Source organism: Exophiala spinifera (genome assembly GCF_000836115.1).
Source record: "Exophiala spinifera strain CBS 89968 unplaced genomic scaffold supercont1.3, whole genome shotgun sequence".
Classification (NCBI taxonomy): Eukaryota; Fungi; Ascomycota; class Eurotiomycetes; order Chaetothyriales; family Herpotrichiellaceae; genus Exophiala; species Exophiala spinifera.
The window spans coordinates 3,707,308-3,727,096 of record NW_015622515.1 but is presented as its reverse complement, the minus strand read 5'-3'; the positions used below and the strand labels follow the sequence as shown (position 1 = coordinate 3,727,096).

The 19,789-nt window shown below is 51.8% G+C and overlaps 8 protein-coding genes across 8 annotated transcripts; 6 read left to right on the top strand and 2 right to left on the bottom strand.

Moving 5' to 3' along the window:
• Positions 1 to 140: 140 nt before the first annotated feature.
• PV08_05097 (uncharacterized protein) lies at positions 141 to 2,046 on the bottom strand (the record flags this gene model as incomplete). Its single annotated transcript, XM_016379441.1, has 2 exons — positions 141 to 1,901; positions 1,951 to 2,046. 2 exons carry the CDS (start codon positions 2,044 to 2,046, stop codon positions 141 to 143), a joined length of 1,857 nt encoding a protein of 618 aa, XP_016238118.1.
• Positions 2,047 to 2,468: 422 nt separating this feature from the next.
• On the top strand, positions 2,469 to 3,561 carry PV08_05096 (uncharacterized protein; the record flags this gene model as incomplete). The annotated part of the gene is made up of 2 exons (XM_016379440.1): positions 2,469 to 2,628; positions 2,705 to 3,561. 2 exons carry the CDS (start codon positions 2,469 to 2,471, stop codon positions 3,559 to 3,561), a joined length of 1,017 nt encoding a protein of 338 aa, XP_016238117.1.
• A 535-nt stretch (positions 3,562 to 4,096) lies between these two features.
• PV08_05095 (uncharacterized protein) lies at positions 4,097 to 5,211 on the top strand (the record flags this gene model as incomplete). Its single annotated transcript, XM_016379439.1, has 3 exons — positions 4,097 to 4,318; positions 4,365 to 4,869; positions 4,922 to 5,211. 3 exons carry the CDS (start codon positions 4,097 to 4,099, stop codon positions 5,209 to 5,211), a joined length of 1,017 nt encoding a protein of 338 aa, XP_016238116.1.
• A 1,093-nt stretch (positions 5,212 to 6,304) lies between these two features.
• On the top strand, positions 6,305 to 7,266 carry PV08_05094 (uncharacterized protein; the record flags this gene model as incomplete). Its single annotated transcript, XM_016379438.1, has 3 exons — positions 6,305 to 6,364; positions 6,422 to 7,015; positions 7,063 to 7,266. 3 exons carry the CDS (start codon positions 6,305 to 6,307, stop codon positions 7,264 to 7,266), a joined length of 858 nt encoding a protein of 285 aa, XP_016238115.1.
• An 885-nt stretch (positions 7,267 to 8,151) lies between these two features.
• On the bottom strand, positions 8,152 to 11,199 carry PV08_05093 (uncharacterized protein; the record flags this gene model as incomplete). The annotated part of the gene is made up of 6 exons (XM_016379437.1): positions 8,152 to 9,089; positions 9,134 to 9,493; positions 9,538 to 9,709; positions 9,759 to 10,232; positions 10,283 to 10,345; positions 10,390 to 11,199. 6 exons carry the CDS (start codon positions 11,197 to 11,199, stop codon positions 8,152 to 8,154), a joined length of 2,817 nt encoding a protein of 938 aa, XP_016238114.1.
• Positions 11,200 to 11,818: 619 nt separating this feature from the next.
• Positions 11,819 to 14,562, top strand: PV08_05092 (uncharacterized protein; the record flags this gene model as incomplete). The annotated part of the gene is made up of 2 exons (XM_016379436.1): positions 11,819 to 12,062; positions 12,113 to 14,562. The coding sequence occupies 2 exons, from the start codon at positions 11,819 to 11,821 to the stop codon at positions 14,560 to 14,562; spliced, it is 2,694 nt and encodes an 897-aa protein (XP_016238113.1).
• Positions 14,563 to 15,246: 684 nt separating this feature from the next.
• Positions 15,247 to 15,636, top strand: PV08_05091 (uncharacterized protein; the record flags this gene model as incomplete). Its single annotated transcript, XM_016379435.1, has 1 exon — positions 15,247 to 15,636. One exon carries the CDS (start codon positions 15,247 to 15,249, stop codon positions 15,634 to 15,636), a length of 390 nt encoding a protein of 129 aa, XP_016238112.1.
• An 843-nt stretch (positions 15,637 to 16,479) lies between these two features.
• On the top strand, positions 16,480 to 18,688 carry PV08_05090 (uncharacterized protein; the record flags this gene model as incomplete). Its single annotated transcript, XM_016379434.1, has 2 exons — positions 16,480 to 16,969; positions 17,025 to 18,688. 2 exons carry the CDS (start codon positions 16,480 to 16,482, stop codon positions 18,686 to 18,688), a joined length of 2,154 nt encoding a protein of 717 aa, XP_016238111.1.
• Between the last annotated feature and the right edge of the window lie 1,101 nt (positions 18,689 to 19,789).

Here is a 19,789-nt window from a genome sequence, read left to right as displayed (position 1 = left end):
TTGTAAAGAAGTGAAATTGAGCCACCCATTTCATATTGATCCTCTGAAATAGCACTAGGCTCTTGGTATAAACACCGCCGAGCCTGCCGATATGCGTAATTCATGATTCTAGAGACTGAAATCGATGACTTCCTCCAATTTCAAGGCAATTGTGTCCTCGTAATGAATGATGTGCCATCGGCACCGTGGCCGCACAACACGAGGTCGACAGGTTGGCCGATTGCGAGCAACTGCAGCTTCGGGACACTCTCCTCGACTGCCAGAGATGCGTATGTGACAGCCTGCCCTTGGGACCACAGATCGGCTAGAAGAGTGATGATACGCTTCGCCAAGTGGGTGGGACAGTGGGAATGTTCGAAGCCACGGCCTCCGGCCTCTAGCCGAGGCCACGTAGTGTCCAGGATATGTCGAAAAGTAGACGTTGAATGCCAGGTAAGAGAGAGTTGGACGAGGACTTCCGTCAAGCTAAAGGTATAAACGTCAGACGTACTTGATGTGGAAAATTCCAGTGTATCAATGATGCAGACCATCATCTGTACCATCGTCTCCACCCATGGGAGATACGATTGACCCGATTCTGTCGGTGAGTCTTGCAGGGAGTCATTTCCCCGAAGTGTGGCGATCATGATTTGGCAAAGGAAGTAGTACAGACCATTCATCGCATCCCTATGGCTGGGTAACGTTCGAGATTCGTTTTTCGAGTCCTTAGAACAACGTGAAGAGTCCGGATCGCTCCATATTTCGGGTGGAAGCTGAGCCACGTCGAGCCTGGATCTCCACACTGACAATCTATCTTGTTGAGTCTTTAAGAGGCTTATCAGATGCGGACCCTGAATGAACGTCGATTCTGCTTCTTCGTACTCTTCCTTGCTACTCCACCTGCCAAGTAGCCTGTCCAGGTGTTGGTGAGCAAGACGTCCAAGGCCCTGCGACTGGTCTGACACATTGGCCACACCTGAGACGGCGCGAAACACTACGGCTCTCCTTCGAAGCTCGACAGTCTTGATCAGGATGTCATAGATCAGATCATCTGAACTCATGCCCAAGATGCAGGTCAGGTGTAGCTGCTCAACAGTATTGGGCAAGGCGGGGTTCGGTCGGGAACAGACATTGGCCTCGTCCTCAATGAGCAGAGTCGGTCGGCGCGAGGTCCGAGATGATACAGAGAGGCGATGCCACATCTGGAGTGATTCCCGCGCATCCGCTGACTGCATAATGGTGGCGACGTGCTTGTTAACGAAGTGATTGCTATCCTCCACAGCCATTTGGAATCTCAGGTGATCAGTCGACGCGTGATGATAGATGGCCAGGAGAACTTTCGCCGCCAGCGCCGACGCGCAGCTAGACGGTTCTTTGCTAATCTCCTCGGACTCTAAAGAGAGCACGGCTCGATCGTGATATTCCCGTGCTCGATTATAGTGTGCTCGATTCGCTATTGGGCTAAAGACCGAACTTCTTTGATCTTGAGATATCTGACGATGGTCCACACGTGCGTCAAGCATGGCCAAATTCGACGCTGATAAGCAGAGGACAGCATAGCACAATGCGGCCGATGACCGAATAGTTTTGGAAAATCCCGCCGGCACTCCTGGTAGCACCTTGCTGACATGACTTTCGAAGTGCTTGAAATAGACGCCCAAGATGTCGTCTTCACCAAATGGCGCGACCGGTGGTATCGCATTGGACCTGGTTCCCGTGAATTTCAGCTCGTACGAGGGATCCTGCCACTTGATCAAGGATGCGGTTCCGTGACACTCTGCCACTTGATACACCAATGAATCCCTAAAACTGGCAGCATGAGCCTTCGCGCCGTTGTAATGGTGGAAGGAAATATCTCGTCCGTACTCGCAGTGTAATGAGAGCCTGTAGCATGCCAGACACGCCGGCTTGCCCTCATCACACTAGTGAGTGTCAGCAAAGCGCAATGTGGACGGTGGAGGTGCAACGCACAAGCTTTCCCCTGCGCCGACACGCCTTGCAACCGGAATGGCCACGACGAATCTTGCCAGAGCGTGGCCTAGCAGCAGATGTTCTTTCGATCACCATTGTTGGAGGTGATGGAGGGACGACGAGGAAGAAGAGAGCGACAGCCACCAATGTTGAGCTGAAATAAGGATCCGCCGCCGTCCTACCCGCATTGGGACATATTATACGCCCACACGAAACAGGACTTGTAATTTTCACCGAAGTCTAATTTCTGGAGGATCTACTTGTTCCAGAGCTTGTTGATTCTCTGCAGCCCCAGTCCACTATATGACATGGCGAGACCTGACAGGCACGGCAATGAGTGGAACCAAGAGAATTGACGTATGCAAATGAATAACCATCCACAAGGTACAGAGAGTATGAAACATGGCCACGCTCTCAGCCTTTTCTTGCTCTCGCTCAGGGTTGTGCACTCATAAATACAGCAGGTCGGGAGGTCATCCATTCGCTCTTGAGCAAAAGCTGACTCTCGCTTTGGCAAAATGTTATCTGGAACCTGGAAGAGATGTTTGTCCGACCCTCTGATTTGCCGCTCGTCACAAACACTGGCAGTCATAGGGAAGACGGCTTACATCTATGGAGGCGAGATCAGACCTCGTGAGCCGGTTGATTCGAGCCTTTACTCTTTCTCGATCGGTCAAGGTCAGTGCTGACTGTTACGATAGTATTTGGTTGGCATAAATTTCCCCCCAGAATACTAACTTCTTTCCACAACCAGATGAGTCTGTCCAGCAAATTCCCATCTCCGCCATCACGGCATCGCATGCACCACAGCCACGAGTGGGCACGGCCTCGACAGTCATCCAAGGAAAGATGTTTGTTTTCTCAGGGCGCGGGGGCACTGCTATGGCACCCATTGAGGAGCATGGTGCTTTTTGGAGCTTCGACCCTGCCACCCAGTCCTGGTCTGAAATCACGCCTCAGGATCGTGAGTCGCCCTTTCCTCCCGGCCGCAGCTATCACGCTCTTGCAAACGATGGAAACGATACCATATATCTGCACTCTGGGTGTTTGGCGAAGGATCGGCTGGCCGACTTGTGGGCATTTGACGTCTCTCAGAGGAAATGGCGGCAGTGTGCGGCAGCACCTGATCCGCCGCGGGGAGGAGCATCGATCACCTTTGCCTCAGGGAAGCTCTGGCGCATGAATGGATTCGATGGGACCAAGGAGCAAGGCGGCACTCTTGACATCTTTAGCCCTGGCGATAACAGTTGGAGCACGGTGCGATTTGCCGCAGATGGCCGAGAGGGTCCTTCACCAAGAAGCGTCTGCTGCTTGCTGCCATTGAAAATCCGTGGTCGCGAAACGCTCCTGACCATGTTCGGAGAGAGCGACCCGAGCAGTCTTGGACACCAAGGTGCAGGCAGAATGCTGGGCGATGTATGGGTCTTTGACGTTGACTCTGGGCATTGGCAGGAGATTCTTCCCCAGGGAGGGAGCAAGCCGCTGCCGCGTGGTTGGTTCGCTGCCGATGTGGTCGCCGATGTGGTCGCCGATTCCACCGTTCTGCTCCAAGGCGGCCTATCAATGTCAAACGAACGACTTGACGACGCATGGTTGCTCGAGGTGCACTGAGCTGATTGTTTGTAAGGATTGTCTTGCTTCGCATCACGTTAAGCCGTAATGTGTCCTTGTTGCATCGGCAACTCTCTAAGAGAGGAAATGCGCCAGTGTGGCGAAATGGACATGGCCGGTTTCTTGAAATTTGTCAGTCTTACATGTCGTACGACAGACTGGATAATAGTTAAGTACAATGGAAATAAGACGATTGAACGTCGAAGCGCGCTCAACTACCCAGACCCCATTCCTGTCAGGCCTGATGAGCGTTTAGGCGTACCAGCAAACTAGCCCCCAATGTAGGGCTTCCCGTGCATGTCACTTTTCCTTATTAATTGGTTGGTTCAGGACTTCTACAAGATGTAACCGTCTCATCTATCCAGGTTTTATCTTTCGTCCGTATCACCTGTACGAAGTACCAGGCTCTGGCTTTCGTCGGGTTTATATGAAACCCGAGACCGTCAGCCACCATAGAACATAAACTGGGAGAGTCTTGACACTTTCAAATCAGTGTTCAACACTCTGACAAATGCAGCAGTCTCAGAGTATCAACATGGCTCAACTCGCCGAAGTCGATAGTTTGGAGGTGCTGGTCATCGTCGATAACGAGCTTGATCCCATCTCGTCCTACCAAGTACCCGGATTGACTGTCGGCGGCCAGATGCCCGATGTTGCAGTTCGTGGACCAATCCAGCATGCAGAGAGAGGCGGTGCTGGATACGAAATCAGGATGGACAACTTGTGTTGTGGAGCTCATGGCCTATCATTGATGATTGTGAGAGTAATGACCAACTGGCACAACGGCGGCTTATGATATTTAGACTGCAACTAAAGGCGACAAGCGGCGAACGATGCTCTTCGACACGGCTCCGGAGGATCACATCTGGGAACTCAACGCAAGGCGGTTGAGAGCAGATATAGGATCGATCGAGCTTGTGCAACTCTCCCACTGGCATCGAGATCATTCTGGTGGAATGTTGAAAGCCATTTCCATGATAAACGAGGCAAGGGCTTCAGACAGTCCCGTCGTCGTTGATCTTCACCCGGATCGACCACATTATCGAGGGTTCCTGGGCCCAGCTGGACCAGTGTCGCTGGAGGCAGATCCGACTTTCGCAGAAATCGAGGCCGCGGGAGCTACTGTGGTCAAGAACGATAAGGCGCACACGGTTCTCGACGACATGTTCCTGGTCTCTGGGGAGATTCCCCGAGTAACCAGCTACGAGGTCGGGTTCAAGCGAGGCGTGAGACTGAATCCAGATACCAGTACTTGGGAAAGCGACGAGCTCATTCTCGACGAGCGATTTTTAATGTGCAATGTCAAGGGTATGTTCCCATACAAGATCGTTATTGTCTGATGCCAGTTAACCGTTCGCAGGTAAAGGACTTGTGGTGTTCACCGGCTGTAGCCATGCCGGAGTAGTCAACGTGGTGAAGCACGCTGTGCAGCTTGGTGGAACTTCCAAGTTACATGCTGTGATCGGAGGCTATCACCTCGTCGGTCCAAATGAGGCTTGGATCAAGGAAACAGTGGCTGAGTTGAAAGATCTCAACCCTGACATCCTGATGCCTGGTCACTGTTCGGGTTGGCGAGCCAAGTTCGAGATCGAGAAATTGATGCCAGGAAAGCTCGCCCCATCAACCGTCGGCACGAAATTCTCGTTTTGAGAGCAACACGGAAAGATGAAAGATCACGGGGCTTTTGTTGGGTGTACCATTCTGGCTCTCTTTTCGAGTGGCGGAATTGGCTATGAGTGAAATGTCGGCTTTGTTCGTGCCCTGAACATCCGTTCGTTGGTCCATACATGTCCTGGTCTCCTCCTGTCACATCTTGTTCTCAAGCATCAAGATGCTCATCAGAACCCTACCCGGATATCTTCTAGTGATAAACAGTAACTGTACCGGTAGCGCAAGCCACCACGTACATGACGGCTATCCTGTATGGTGATGAGGTGGTTCCGCTGCTCACAAATCATGACCCTCAAGATCAACAGTTAGGAATGGAGGTCGAGGTCGTCTCAGCTGTTGCAGAATCCCTGGATACTAGAAAATGAGAGTGTGCCGAAGTTGCTATGCAGAGTTGCGGTAGGATGGAAAGTGACACCTCCACCAGCACTTCCACATCTGATATTGGTCATGACCTCGAGGCTGCTACTGAGCTTTTTTTAACCGAGTTCTCTCGCATAATCCTGGTCTTTCTTACACGTGGCGGCGCGGCTGAGATGCCCTCAGGTACCGCCGTCTTGTTATTGGACTCGAGGTGGTCTCGACTTGTCGGCTCTACTAACTCATCATGGCTAGCCATGCGAGGCGCAGCTGTTGGCGACTTTATTCTTCATCTCTTGAGACAATGCTGATTCAGCTTTCACATTACCATAAATCCCCCGACGACATTCTCAATCTAAGCCCCAGAGACGGTGGTATCACTGCTGAGCACTTTCAGTGTCGACGAGCTGAGAAGTGTCTGCACCGTATCAAGCCAACACAGCCGAGTACGCAGATGCAACACACGCGATGGTTGCTACGCTAGGATATACCCCCCTGAGCGTAGCAGGACGCAGAAAGCCACGAGGATAAGTTACTGGTGCACCGGCACGTCCTTAAAACCTCGATCTCTACACATTATCGGCTTCTATGCAACACGGTCGCGGCTGGCTCTTAAACGACAGTCTTCCAGATAGAACAACGATACGCCTTACCCGAAGGGCTTCGTTCGCAACTGCCCGACCTCCAAGGGCTGGTCTGACCCCAACCAGTCTCCATGGGCAATATCGGACGTCCAAGTACAGGCTGCGGTCTGTGTCGGAAGCGGAGGGTGAAGGTGGGCTGGAAGCGATTGACTAGTTCTGTGCGAAACATTGGACTTACTGAAAGCTAGTGTGACGAAGGCAAACCTGGCTGTCGCAACTGTGCCAGGCTCAAGCGACCTTGTCCGGGTTACCGATCCTCCGATTATGGCTCCATTCGACCAACTGTCTTCATGTCGGCGCCGGGAGAATCGAGGAGCAGTTCGAGCGAAAGCTTGGTACCACACGGTCACGATGCTAAGGCCGTATGTATCGAGTCGGATGAGAGCAACACTGCTCAAAGCGATTCGCTTCTGGAATTCTCTAAAAGATATCCGCAAACTCCAGTACCTATGGGCAATGTCCTCAAAGACGTGACAGAACAAGCTGTCTGGTATTCGCTCGCGCAGCTGGATGTTCATTCTCGAATTCTCTATGGCAACGACTCTTTTACATTCCTCCCCACGATCCTCTTGAAAGCTGGCCGTCATTCATACCTGTATGCTGCCATGCGGGCTGTGGGAATCATGAATCTCGCAAATCGATCACCCACAGTTGATATGAGCAACATTGTCGATTTCGAGTATGCAAAGGCTGTCTCAGGAACCAACACAGCCTTGGCCGATCCTGATCAGCGTCTCAAAGATGAGACCCTCGTCGCTGTCTGGCTGTTAGGTCTCAGAGAGGTAGGAGAAGTTCTCCGGAGTGTTAGCAAGCATCTAACCGGCAATAGGTCCTTGCCAGTATCACTAGTTCAACCCACGTCAACTGGAGCGGAAATCCGGCGCATCAAGCTCATATCGACGGTGCATTAATGCTGCTACGTATGCGAGGTGATGAGCAGTTCGCCACTCCAGAAAGCCGGCATTTATATCAGCTCCTTCTCTCTTCCATGGTAAAGGGAACCCTGATCGTGCTCATAAAGTTAACAAACTAACTTCAATCAAGCATTGGAAACCGTTGTTTGCAAGTGAAGAGCCTTCCCAGGAGTATCTGATGCTGGAAGCTCAAATCCCAAAAGCCGTAGACGTTGTGCCCAACGCTACTTTGCGAGTGCGGACTTTCTTCCACGGCGTTTCAAAGTTACGTGCTCGGATCAAGAATTTCATCTCTGTTTGCCACACGAAGCCATTGGATCGACACACCTTGGTTGATACATACTTCAAAGCTGCCCTGAGACTCGAAGAGAAAGTGGCTGGATGGTGTGATATACCCGAATGGCTGCCACAACATGTTGCCGGCGAAGAAAGCATCCCAATAAGACGGCATGGTCTTTGGGTCGCTGATTCTCCTTTTCGGCTTTACCTTTTTCGTTCCTGGAACGGTTTCTTTCATTGGACCAGATATTTTGTTTCCAAGATCTGCCTACATGCTGCGTTGATCGATGCTTTGGCGCTGCTCGGGAGCCCAAGTCTAGCCGAGACAAAGAGTTGTAGAAGGTTGGATTGCAGCAACCTGGTACGTTTGCAAACAAACGCCCTCCAGGAGACTGTTCAAGACTTTCTGGGGACATTGAGCTATGCTTTCGGAGATGTCGACGTGTACGGCCACAGCAAGGCCCAGCCTTCTCGAGGGGTGAATGAGGGAGCAGACCAAGAAGTTCGTGGAATTAATATTCCTGCAACACTGCAGGTCCATCCTTTGCTACTATTCTTGATAAGCCTGAAATATCTCGGATCTGGACAGCGGGAAGCCATATCCTTGGCCTTGCAGCGTCTACGCGTTGATTTTTGTTTGCGTTAGGGAATTTTCAAGTGTTCAGAAGCTCTCCACCCAGAGACAAAACATTACACTAATAGTGCTTGTAGAGAAACAAAGTTTGCTAGAACATATCAAGATCTAGGTCATTCAAGTCCATGTCGTTGTTTTGTAACCCATACAGAGCGTCAAAGTTCATGTCTGCATCGTTGGAGTCCAAGCTTCCTAGAGCGGCAGCTTCGTCGAGAACCTGGTCAATACCGTCAGCCTGTTCTTGATCTACTTGGGTATCCATCGGTCCGGCTGAAGTTGGAACACCATCTAGGTTGGGATTCGCCGTGTCGATATTGCTGAGATGTTGGGCGAAGGTAAACTCGTTCAAATTCATGTCCTGGACGGTAAGGAGATTCGTATAACCCTCGACCTGTCTATGTAACCGAACCACCGCTTCCGCTAGTATTGACTCTTTTTTGAGAATGCGTCCCAAACTCTGGTGCTGTACTTTCAAAGCTTCCTTTAGTTGTCGACCGCCGACACAAACAATGGTCGAGATAGTGTCAACCGCGGAGAGAAATTCATGGCTATCGCTAAGCTGAATAAGCACTCTTAGAAGTATGCGGAGAGTTCCTTGAGCGCCGAGGACGCCGACGGCAGTATGCACCATAGTTGTGATATCTGGGGTAGAGTGGTCTGGACTGGTTACGGCTTCGTTGCTAGTGATCATGGTTATGATGCTTTGTTGTAGGGTGGTGGAGATCCGGTCGTAGTCATTGAACCATCTACTTTTGACCGAGAAAGAGAACTCCGGGTAGTGATTTAATTGTTCGCTGATGGCCATCAATTTGCCGTCATCATGCATTTGCTTTGACTTTATTTGTTCGCCAAGGCTGCCTGCGGACATGGATAGGATGGTACCATGGATATCTCGTGACTCGGGGCTTCCAGGAACCTTGATCAAAACATCTAGAATAAAGGAGGTATCGAGAGTGTCCTCCTGAAGCACTCTGGTGATCCAGTTGAGTGCTGGAAAGAGGGATGGAAGAAGGAACGGCTCCAAAAGATCTGTCTGTTGTCAGTTGAAATGCGTCAAAATCTAATCAACTTACACTCAAGACCAGCTTTGAGAGACTCTTTGGTAAGTTTCTCTTGGTGGTACGCAGTTATGGATTGCCTAAGTAGCGTTGGTATCAAAATGTAGAAGTCATGTGGGCTGCAGTTGGTGAACAGCTCGTCGCTCAGGCCTTCTGCAAGGTAGAGTGCGTTAATCCAATTCCCAAGGTGTGTTCTCCGTTCTTCCGAGAGATGTTCCAAGTCAATATCCGCATTGGCATTATTGTAAAATTCGGACAGAAAACCATCCCTCTTACGGATGCCGAGGTCGGTCTCGGACAGGCTCAGGCGCGCCTTACACACTTGTAGCAGCAGAAATGCAGCGCCAAAATCATCGTATACAGGTTGGGCTTCGCCTTTTGTCTGTTAGCAAAACTTCGAGTGTGATGGGTCTTCCCACCGTGGATTTCATTCCATCGCCATTCGTCTAACAGCATGCATATAGGGCCGAGCCAAAAGCTTGGAGGAACAAACAGCGTAATACAATTGATTGCAGCTGGCTTTCGGATGATTGCATTGGAGAGGTCTTTCAGGTACTGAGTTTCTTTTGTACGACAATAGTTGTGCATAATCTGAGAGCCATCAGTATGTGACAGCATCAGGCACATGCAGGTGGCTTACTTCAACCAGGGCATGACTAATAGAACCAGCACTTCCATCACTTCGAATAAGTTCTTCGACCAATTTAGGCCCCCTCGTGTGATTTGAGATTACCTGTGACACAAGGTCATCTTTCGCGTAGAGACCTTTGCTCAAGCCGGAGATTGAGTCGTCATTTCCAATTAGCTGTATACTGGTTGAGTGCGAGACCAAACGATGGAGTGAGCAGATGTAAATAAACCGGAACCCAACCGACATGAGCTCTGGGGTTGATAATTGTCCCAGCGCTAGAGGCCATGTCTCAACAATGGTCTGTTCGGTATCGAAGCCATTGAAAGACGAAGCTGATATCATGGAGAGGAGACTAGGCAACTTGTTTTGCAGGAACACTCGACATTGTTGATAACAAAGGGTGGTTTCTGTATTCGAGAATTGCTCTCTCAGAATGTGAAATGACAAAATGAAGAGATCTGTGAAAACGGCCTGGTAATCATTCTTGTATTTAGTTAGCCAAGATTATCAGACTCATCAGCAGAGTATCATACCTGATGACGAGTGCAGAGATAATTGACCAAAGCCCCGTCGTCGATCGTTGATCCTGCTGAGAGCTGTTTTATCAGTATTGTTGCTCATCCGGTATAGTGTGACGCACCATAGCCGTAAGATGAAGTATTGTCGCCGCTCTGGAGGCGACCATATGAGTTTCGGGGACACGAGCTTCGAACTGCATCGTTCTTATATCTGGCAACTGCGCAGAGGAATCGCCACCCAAGGACGCGTCTTGATTCAGGACGTCGAGGACACCATTGATCCGGCTGAGAAGATGGCTCGACAACGTGGAGTACTGAGCTAAATCCAGAGATTGTCGGACTGAGATGCGAAGGGCTTGTACACGAGACGGCAGCTCCCTTGACACACTGTCCGGAGAATTGGTGACGGCAAGAGCCTCGCAGCCAGCAGTGGTAGAGGCTAAGGAAGCAACGAGAAATGCAAGTGCTTCGACCATGTGAGTTTTCGCCATGGGTCCGTCCAATTCATGAGACACCTGAGGAGCCAAGGATGCCAGCCACCTCGAGGATAGCTCTAGGGAAGCTCGTACGTCGTCAAGGCTCGCTTTGAACTTTGGGGACAATATCACCATCACAAAGTCCTGGAGTAGTCGACTGTAACACTCTAGAATGTGCAGGCTTTGTGACTCTTTGGATTTGTTCCATTTGTTGATGATGATCAGGAGTGCAGTTGAGACGTTGAGAATGCCGGTAATTTCGACATGTTCGAGATATAGTGAGAGCAAGGGATCTCCTGGCGCGCAGAATGAAATCCGACAATCGACCAGCGCATTGAACAACAGCTTGCCATCTACCTCATTGCGATACTCCTGTAAGAGTGATCCAAACTCCTGGACTGAAAGTCTGCGTGACAGGCAGTAGCGCACCAGTTTTCGGGATCTGTTGATAGCCATGTTTGCTGCACGGGGTTGGGTCGGCTGCACAGTTTGTTATCGACAGCACTGGAAGCATTGCTAGATGGTCATGATAGAGGAGTCTTGGGACTCTGCAAAGACAGAAATCCAGAATCTTTGGTCCAGGAGTTTCTCTGTTGACTAAGGTATCTGTCTCGTCGTCCTCTTGAAAATGAATTGATTGACTGAAGTTGACAGTGCATCGCTTGACCTTCCCAGGTTGGAGTGGCGCTTGGCGTGGTCGGCATAATCAAGCCGAGGCCTAAGTTCAAAGGTTTGCTTAAACGCAGGTGCCTAAGTTGGCTACGTTAGCGGCGACTCAGGCCTCCAGCTCCCGCCTAACTTGCCTGAGTGATTAGTGTGTACTATGCCCAAAGGGCCCCAACCTCCAAGGACTCAAACCTTTAAGGTCGACAGGGAATCCGCGCATGTCCCAGGCCGTCCACAAATCCCTTCATTTTACCATCACGTCTGCAACCAGGGCTCTACTACGGAGTACCAGGTCGCAACTACTCGTACCTGTCGACATGCTTGATCAGTTTTGGCCTCTTCCTGGCGACAGACATGGTGTCACCCTGGTTTATGATCCGCGCAAGTTCCGCGTGCGCCTTTGTGCATGATGACCACTGTCCACTCAATTTCACCTCTTCCACCACAACTCCGCTGCAGCCTCTCAGCAGCTCACGATGTGGCTTCATACGAAGACGTTGTTGAAGGACTTTTGAGAAACGCCCTAGATGCTACCCCGGACTACGTCGCCATCGAAATTGATTTCAACAGGAATTACGTCTCTGTTCGCGACAATGGAGTGGGAATCCCGGGCCAGGAGTTCATGGAAGGTGGCCACCTAGCCCAACCATTCTGTATGAAGCAAGTCCAAATGGTTCGCTGAAGTGGCTGACGAAGATTCTAGGCACCTCCAAATCCAATTCCTCGAACCTGTGTTATGGCTCGTCTGGCCGGTTCCTATCCAATCTGTCGTCCTTGTCCCTCTTGACTATCACGTCTCGTCATTCACAAGAGAGTAGCGCAAATCAACTGACGCTGCATCGCGGGCGAGTAATTTTCCGACAGAAATGCGTGGATCAAGAAGATGGAAAGATTTGGCGGAGAGGGACCCGGGTAGAGGTGCGCAACCTCTTCGGAGATCTTCCAGTGCGTACGAAGCATATATCCCTTCGCTATTCGCGTCCGACCGAGATACAAAAGACATTCGATCGGATAAGATTAGTGGCCGTGGGCTACATTCTTGCGAGACAGGGGCCAGAGAGCCTGCGACTGTCCCTCAAATGCGGCGACAAGATATATTCGCACAAGGATCCTCACCGATCTGATCCAACAAGCCAATATCTCCAGCAACTTGTGTCGACGCTGCATCAAGCTAAACTCCTTTCTGATCCGAGCAAATCGTCATGGAGTACATTGTCTTTGGTCTCGGGCAACTTGAAGATTCGCGCTGCCGTCTCCGTTAAAGCTGCTGCTTCCAAGACTTGCCAGTTCATTTCTATCAGGCACTTGCCGGTCTGCCGGGGGGAAAGGAGCAATTTACTACTCAATGCAGTCAATGAGACCGTGGAGCACTCAGATTTTGGTGTTGACGGGTATTTACGCCATTCTCGTCGCACCCATCAACGTCATCAGCTACAGTCCAGGCCTGTCAAAGGTGTCGATCGCTGGCTGATGTTCTATATCTGCATTGAACCACTGCAAGGCCAAGAAGGGAACATGTTGCAGCGCGATGGACTACCAGAGCTTTCAGAGCAAACCGTGAATCTCACTTATCTTCTGAAGACCTTGATCTACCAGTTTTTGGATAAGAATGGCTTTAACCCTACTATGATTGGTATCCGTGGGGATACCGTACTACCCTCTAAGTCTTTCGCGCAATCTCCACCAAACAATCACATTACGCGAACACCCGACCCAGAAACCTCAAACAAAGATAAGCCTTCCAGTGGCATCCCGTTCAACGACTGGCCTAGGATCAAGACAGGGGGTGCTGCAGGACTCGGAGATCTTGGGAATGGGCTCAAGTTTTCCACACTCAGAGGAAATCGTGCGCACGCTTCGAATCCTGCATCGATATCGGAGCTTACGGGAACCCCCCAGGGCTGGGCTCAGGTAATCAGCATCAACGAGAAAGCAGAGGCCGAAAAGTTGGCCTCTTCAGCCACCAAAACGGCGGATGCTGGGCCGGTATCTTGGGAAAATCCTCGGAATGGCCAGTCTATTCGTCTCTATCCGGTCACTGGGACCGTCTTGGGCGAGTTGGAAGCTGAAAGACCCAGTCCCAAATTTGTACAGCGACCAAAGCTCAGGCATACCAAGATCGCCACCTTAGGAGCTGACAGGCCCGAGAATCCAGAAGCTGAACTGCGCTCCCAAAAGTACAAAGGGATCCTTGGACATAAAAAGAAAGAAACTCCGATACCCACTCTAACGGATCACCCTGCATGCGTCTCGAGCAGGGCAACTTTTGCCATGGGAATTTCTGAGACCTCGGGCGTTCGTGACATTACACTGACCAAAGATGCTCTTGCCAAAGCTGTTGTCATTGGTCAGATTGATCGTAAGTTTGTGCTTGCCAGCCTCCCAGGATTCGACCCTCGTCTTGGTGAGCAAGGCAAGAACTTGGTCGTGCTCATTGATCAGCATGCAGCCGACGAACGCGTCAAATACGAACGCCTGTGTCAAGAAGCCTGCGACGCCCCTTCTGCGATCCTGAATCCGGCGCTAGTCTTTGAGATTGATGAAGCCGAAGCAGCACTATTTGAAGAGCGACAGGAATACTTCCACAAATGGCGAATCGAGTATATTGTCCATGCAGGTTTCGACCCTTCTTGGACCTCAGCGATGAAGGCTCGTTCATCCCACTACTTGCGAGTTAGCGCTCTCCCAGCAGCTATTGTCACGCGTTGTCTTTCGGACCCAAAGCTTGCGATTGATCTCTTACGGGGCAGCATCTGGTCTAGCAATCCTGTATCCGGGCAAGCATCTCCAGGCAAGTCGACGGAGAAGTGCCCAGATGCAGGCGCTACGTGGATATCAGCGTTTGGCCATTGTCCACCACTCATGGTGGAGATGATGAAGTCTCGGTCCTGCCGTACAGCCATCATGTTCAATGACACCCTAACCCTAGATGAATGTACCCAATTGGTGTCTGGACTGTCGCAATGTTATTTCCCTTTTCAATGTGCTCACGGGCGTCCAACCTGCTCCGTATTGCTGGAGATGGCTTTGGACGGGCAAAGACAGATTGACACCAGAGCGCATGAGTACATAGGAGACGCCACCAACAACGCACACATTGGATTTGGGGCGGCATGGGACAGTTGGACTAGATCTGGAGTAAATTGCGCATGACTTTATTCTCGCCCAACAAGAGAAACGCGGGCTTCGTTACAATATGTTGTATCTAACGTGTTTCCATCCTCTTCGCTTGTGTCTAGGACTCAGGCACTAGCCCGTCATTGATCACCTGGACCAAGCCTTCCTTCGTTCCGGCGGTTACGCGTCGAGCGTCTAAGGTACAGGTGGAAGCGTCTGCGCGTGTCTTGAGTCCCCAACGCCACCTCTACAAGCGCGGACGCTCGCCGTGACTTGGCTCTAAGCGAGGTGATGGCCACAACACAATGGGCCACATCCGCGGCCAATGAGCAAAGCGAATTGGAAGATGGAACAGCGAGCGAGAGCGTATCCCTCCTCGCAAGGCAGGTAAGTCCTGAGTCCTCCCGCAAGGTTACAGGGGCAATCCTTACACTCGAAGCAGCTGAGCCTGTGACCCCCTCCTCAAGTCTTTTCCATCGCAGACGGTTTTCACCCTGGTCGTTCACCCTGGTTGTGTCTCGGACTGTGAGGACTGCATCGAGCTCCTGGTTGACATGTCCGGATCCTCGAAAGGGTGAGGCGGTCGGGCCATGGTCTCTCTCCTGAGGCCTCTCCGAAGTACGAGCGTTCTAAATGTTGCCTTCCATGATTCTCTCGGTGCGTACTCCGTACTGTGATTGTTGCTGTTTCTAGGTTTTATGTACGATGACTTGTATCAAAATGCCGCCGGCACTGTCCGTTCGCTACTTTAGTACCGAGAGAGTTGAAGCCTGCTCCATTGCGGACACCATCCACGGCGACCAACAGCATCCGTACTGGGCGCTGGGGATCTACTCGTACTCGTACTGTACGTCTTCGAAGTCCGGGTGCGAAAGTACGGATACAATGCGGATCGAGAATGAGAAGCCGCGCCCACATTTGCCGCCTGGACAGCGAACACTCGCACTTGAATGGCGCGAAGCCGACATGCCATTTCTGCACGTTCAGTCAGCCCACGTCGATGCCCCCGTGGGCGTGGGCACTGTCGACCACTGGCATGTCGAGGCGTCACTGGCGGCAAGCGCCTTTTCCAAGCGCCGGGAAGCAGTGACACTACTCTCCTTGGGCTAGGGAGGCCGCGTCTCGTTGGGCTTGCGTTAGATCTAGAGACTCGCTCATGCCGCCCTCTCCTCTCGCTCTCTCTTCTTTTTCTTCTACTCGGTCGACAGCATTACCTCTATCTGCTGTCACTGCTCAACTTCTGTACGCCTCGTGGGCATCTCATTCAAAGACCGTTTGATCTCTTTTGGCAAAAGTACCTCTGCGAGAGCAGTGTGTCGAACGGCTGATTCCGTACACACCCGAAGACCGGACCATCTTCTGGCGCCCGCGCTTCTCGCGGCTAGCGGCTGTCATCTGCCGCGCGAGTACGCTCAGCATCACCGAGGGGTCAGGACTTATTAACACACCCTCCATCCGCCATACCACCAGGAGGCATCAGTCGAGCAGGTGCTGCATTGCTTTGGCTGAGAAGCTTGCTGTACCAAAGTCACCCTGGTACTCTACGCTTCCGCTCCTCTTGTCGATCGTGCCCTCTTTGTCACCTGGGTCGAGGGAGCCTCTTCAGCTCCTCTATCACATATAGAGAGCCCTTCGAAGTCCGCGCACCATTAACTAGTCACCGTTGTAGCGCCTGGGTGTTTTGGTTTGCCTCCAAACCGGAGTGTTCTTCAACTGAATTCTCGGCTACCTTCTACGTGAAGCCAGGCAGCAACGGCTAGGCCTTAGTATGCCATCCCTCGACTCTATGGCTGACGTGAAACCCACTGTGTGGCAACGTGGTTTCCCAGGACTTCTCTGACGCTTCTACAATCACAGGTACTGCTGCCCCTAGTTCTCACTCGCGACACCACAGTAGACTCCGTACCAGGCGCAATACATTGTTTGCCTGTAGACCCCCTCGCTGGACACAGAATGAGCTCCACCGCCCGTCATCATCGAAGCAGAGGCTCGGGCGCTGACGAGGCCACGGTGAATGGTGTGGATATCTCGCATGGGTATACAAATCATGTTACTACAGCTACTCGGGCACTACGAGCACTCGGTAGCTCAGGTCATGCCATGGTCGAGCACAATGAGCACGCCAATGAAGCTGAGCAGAGTGCTAGTCTGCCATCACCTGAAAGCGACTCACCGATGCATGAAGCCGAGCCTGAATCCCCCAGTTTCAGGCCCGACTCTCCAACGGTGGATGCCATGGACACAGACACCATCGAAGTTTCTCACTCGAGCCACGATGTCAATGGTGCATCCACGAATGGCACAGATCCAGATGGCTCGGATGCACCGACGGCTCCTGGATCTGCTGCGCCGAAACGAAAACGCAATTTCAGCAATCGGACAAAGACAGGTTGTATGACGTGCCGTGAACGCAAAAAGAAGTGCGACGAGGAAAAGCCAGTCTGTGAGTCTGACCTTCCTTTCGTCCTATATCAAGTGCTAACCACCTTGGATCTCAGGCCGCAATTGTAGAAGGGGAGGATTCCGGTGCAAGGGCTACAAGGACGAACTGCTAAATCTAACAACATGGGCCAGAAGAGCCCGAAGTCAAGGGTCCCAGCAGTCGGGTTATGGAGAGCCTCCAGTATCGGGCCCAGCACCAGTCCCAGCACCAGGCTCCGTATCAGGCCCAGCATCAGGCCCAGCATCAGGCCCAGCACCAGGCCCAGCACCAGGCCCAGCATCAGGCCCAGCATCAGGCCCAGCATCAGGCTCAGCATCAGGCTCAGTACCAGGCTCAGCACCTGGTTCAGCATCAGGTTTAGCACCAGGGCAACCCATTCACAATGGCCATGCACCAGTTGATCAACCAAATTCCGATGGCGCCCCAATCGATAACAATGGTGGACGCATGCTCCCGGCTCAATCAAGCCAGGTGACAAATGTCCTTCAACCACAGATCATGTCTGCTCCTCTGGCTATACATGCGGTAAATGTCCCTCAACCGCATATTGTGACTGTTGCTCAGCCGCCTCATGGGCAAGGAGTCACCCATGTGCATGCCGAAGCTGGAAGCCAACCGTACTATGGTGGGCCGCCACCATGGGTTCCGTCACCACACCCACCCTCTCGTCATGGTGAACCGCTCCCACGACTTCCCGAACTCAGTCAGCCGGAGTATCCTCCCCCAGTATATACACAAGCGCCACGAGAGGCGCCGCTGCCAGCCAGTCAGGGCATGTACCCTGGCCCTTCGTCTGTGTCCCCTTTGCAGTATCAACAAGGGCGACCCGAAAGCGTCACGCTGGCTCCATCGGGGACGATCCCACCACCACCACCACCACCACCACTTACGCCACAGCTCAATGCTTCCCAGCTACAAGATCGTCAATTCCGGCATTTTGATCCGCACCGTGGTCCACGGACAGACGTGCGCACGTCGCGTCCTCAACGTCCAAGCGAGACGACGACGCACACACGGACGCCGTCCGACTCTCAACGAATGCCGTCCGACTCTCAGCGAATACCCCCCAGGACCTTTGGCAAGGAGGACGTTGAGCGGTCCAAGATGACGCGGTCGTCGCCGTTCAAGCACTACGATCAGACGCTCAAAAACGAGCGAGCTCGATGCAAACGCGCGTTGGCGCGATACAACACTGCATGCGACATCGATGCAGGGCTAAATGCAGAAGTGCTCCGAGAGCTGTTGATGATGGTGATAGATCCGAACAAAGACACAAGCTATGGCATCCCTTCGCCGATCCCCATCAGCGGGCAGCTCAAAGCCGATGTCGTCGTCGAGGCCCCGTTTAAGTGCAGCTATGGGTATAATCTCAAGATCGACCAGGACGTCTTCATCGGGGAGAACTGCAAGATTGATGACTCAGCCGAGGTGGACATCGGGCCCAGAACGCACATTGGGTGCGACGTCGTCATTTTCACGACGACGGTGTTGACGGACTTGGTCGACCGCGTGGGCTGCAAGTCCGAGTCGATTGCCCATCCTGTTCGTATTGGACCGAGTGTGACCATTGGACGTGGAGCCGTGATCCATCCCGGTGTCACGCTGGGATATGCATGTACCATTGGGGCCTATGCTGTAGTCACGGAGAGTGTCGATGAGTTTGGGGAGGTGAAGGCCGGCGCTATCCACAATGGTCCGACGGTACATGTGCCTGAGTAAGGTAGTATAAGTTCGATGAACAAGAGATTGCAGCGAATGGGACAATCAATGGTTGGAGTCCTTCCAAAAGTTGTTTCGATTTGTGATAGTCAGGTATCAGTAAATACCACTGGCCTGTTTGGTTTTTGGCACTTTTGGTTCTTTTGGGTTGTGTAAAGCCCCATCCCAGGGAAGAGAAGAATAAAGCTGCAGATGAAGAAGCCACTGCAGCGTGTTTGGTGACAACATACCGACGTCGTGTTTACAAGATGCATACTCTCGATACCTTAGCTTAGACTCGCAGATCCTACAATCTGGGGCAAAGCCTTTTGGGGGATTTTCCTGGCACAGTTTTCAGTCTCCATGCTTCAGGTACCGTGTGTTGGGTTCCGGCCTCTATTTTAGTGCCCGGGGGAATTGGGATCTGGGGTTAAAGCTTAAACTACTGTACGTTAGGGAGCTAGGTACTGCTATGCCTAAAACCAAAAATTAGGTAAACACTTCGCCCAGCGGCATGTGTAAGGAACCAACCGCCTAGAGGTGCCCTCAGGTCCAAGTTAGTTACTAGAAAGCCTGCTGGAGGGTAGGTTAGGTCGGTAGCGGAGAACAATTCTTTGTATGTTATCCACAAGAAACAATGCATCAGCTGCGGTCATCCATTTGAGCACCCTTAACTAGTAGGTAAATAACCTGGCGTAATAATTGTCAATTGTTAATGGACGGGGTTAAATCCAGGGATCTGGTCCCCGGTGTCGCCTGTGAAACCTGTCTAAGTTAACTAGTGGTTCAGGTTCCTTGGGAGGTACCCAGCTATAAGGTACTGTAGATACCTGAAGTACAGGTATCGTAGTCATGCCTCTAGGCTGTTTAGGCTCTTGGGAGCTTAAAGCTTACCTAGGAAGTGTACTCCGTACCCACCTAACGTAGATACCTAAGCCGCCTACTGCTTGGGTACCTACAGTGCCTACTCGTAGTAGCCTTGGTAGAGTTGGATTATTCAGCTTCGAGTATTCGGAGTATTGTATTTCAGCGTCACCATCAACCGCATCACTAACACCACCAGCGTCCGAACTCCGTAACTTTAACTGCGCTGCTGTGGCTTTATTCGTCCCGTCGCGCCCG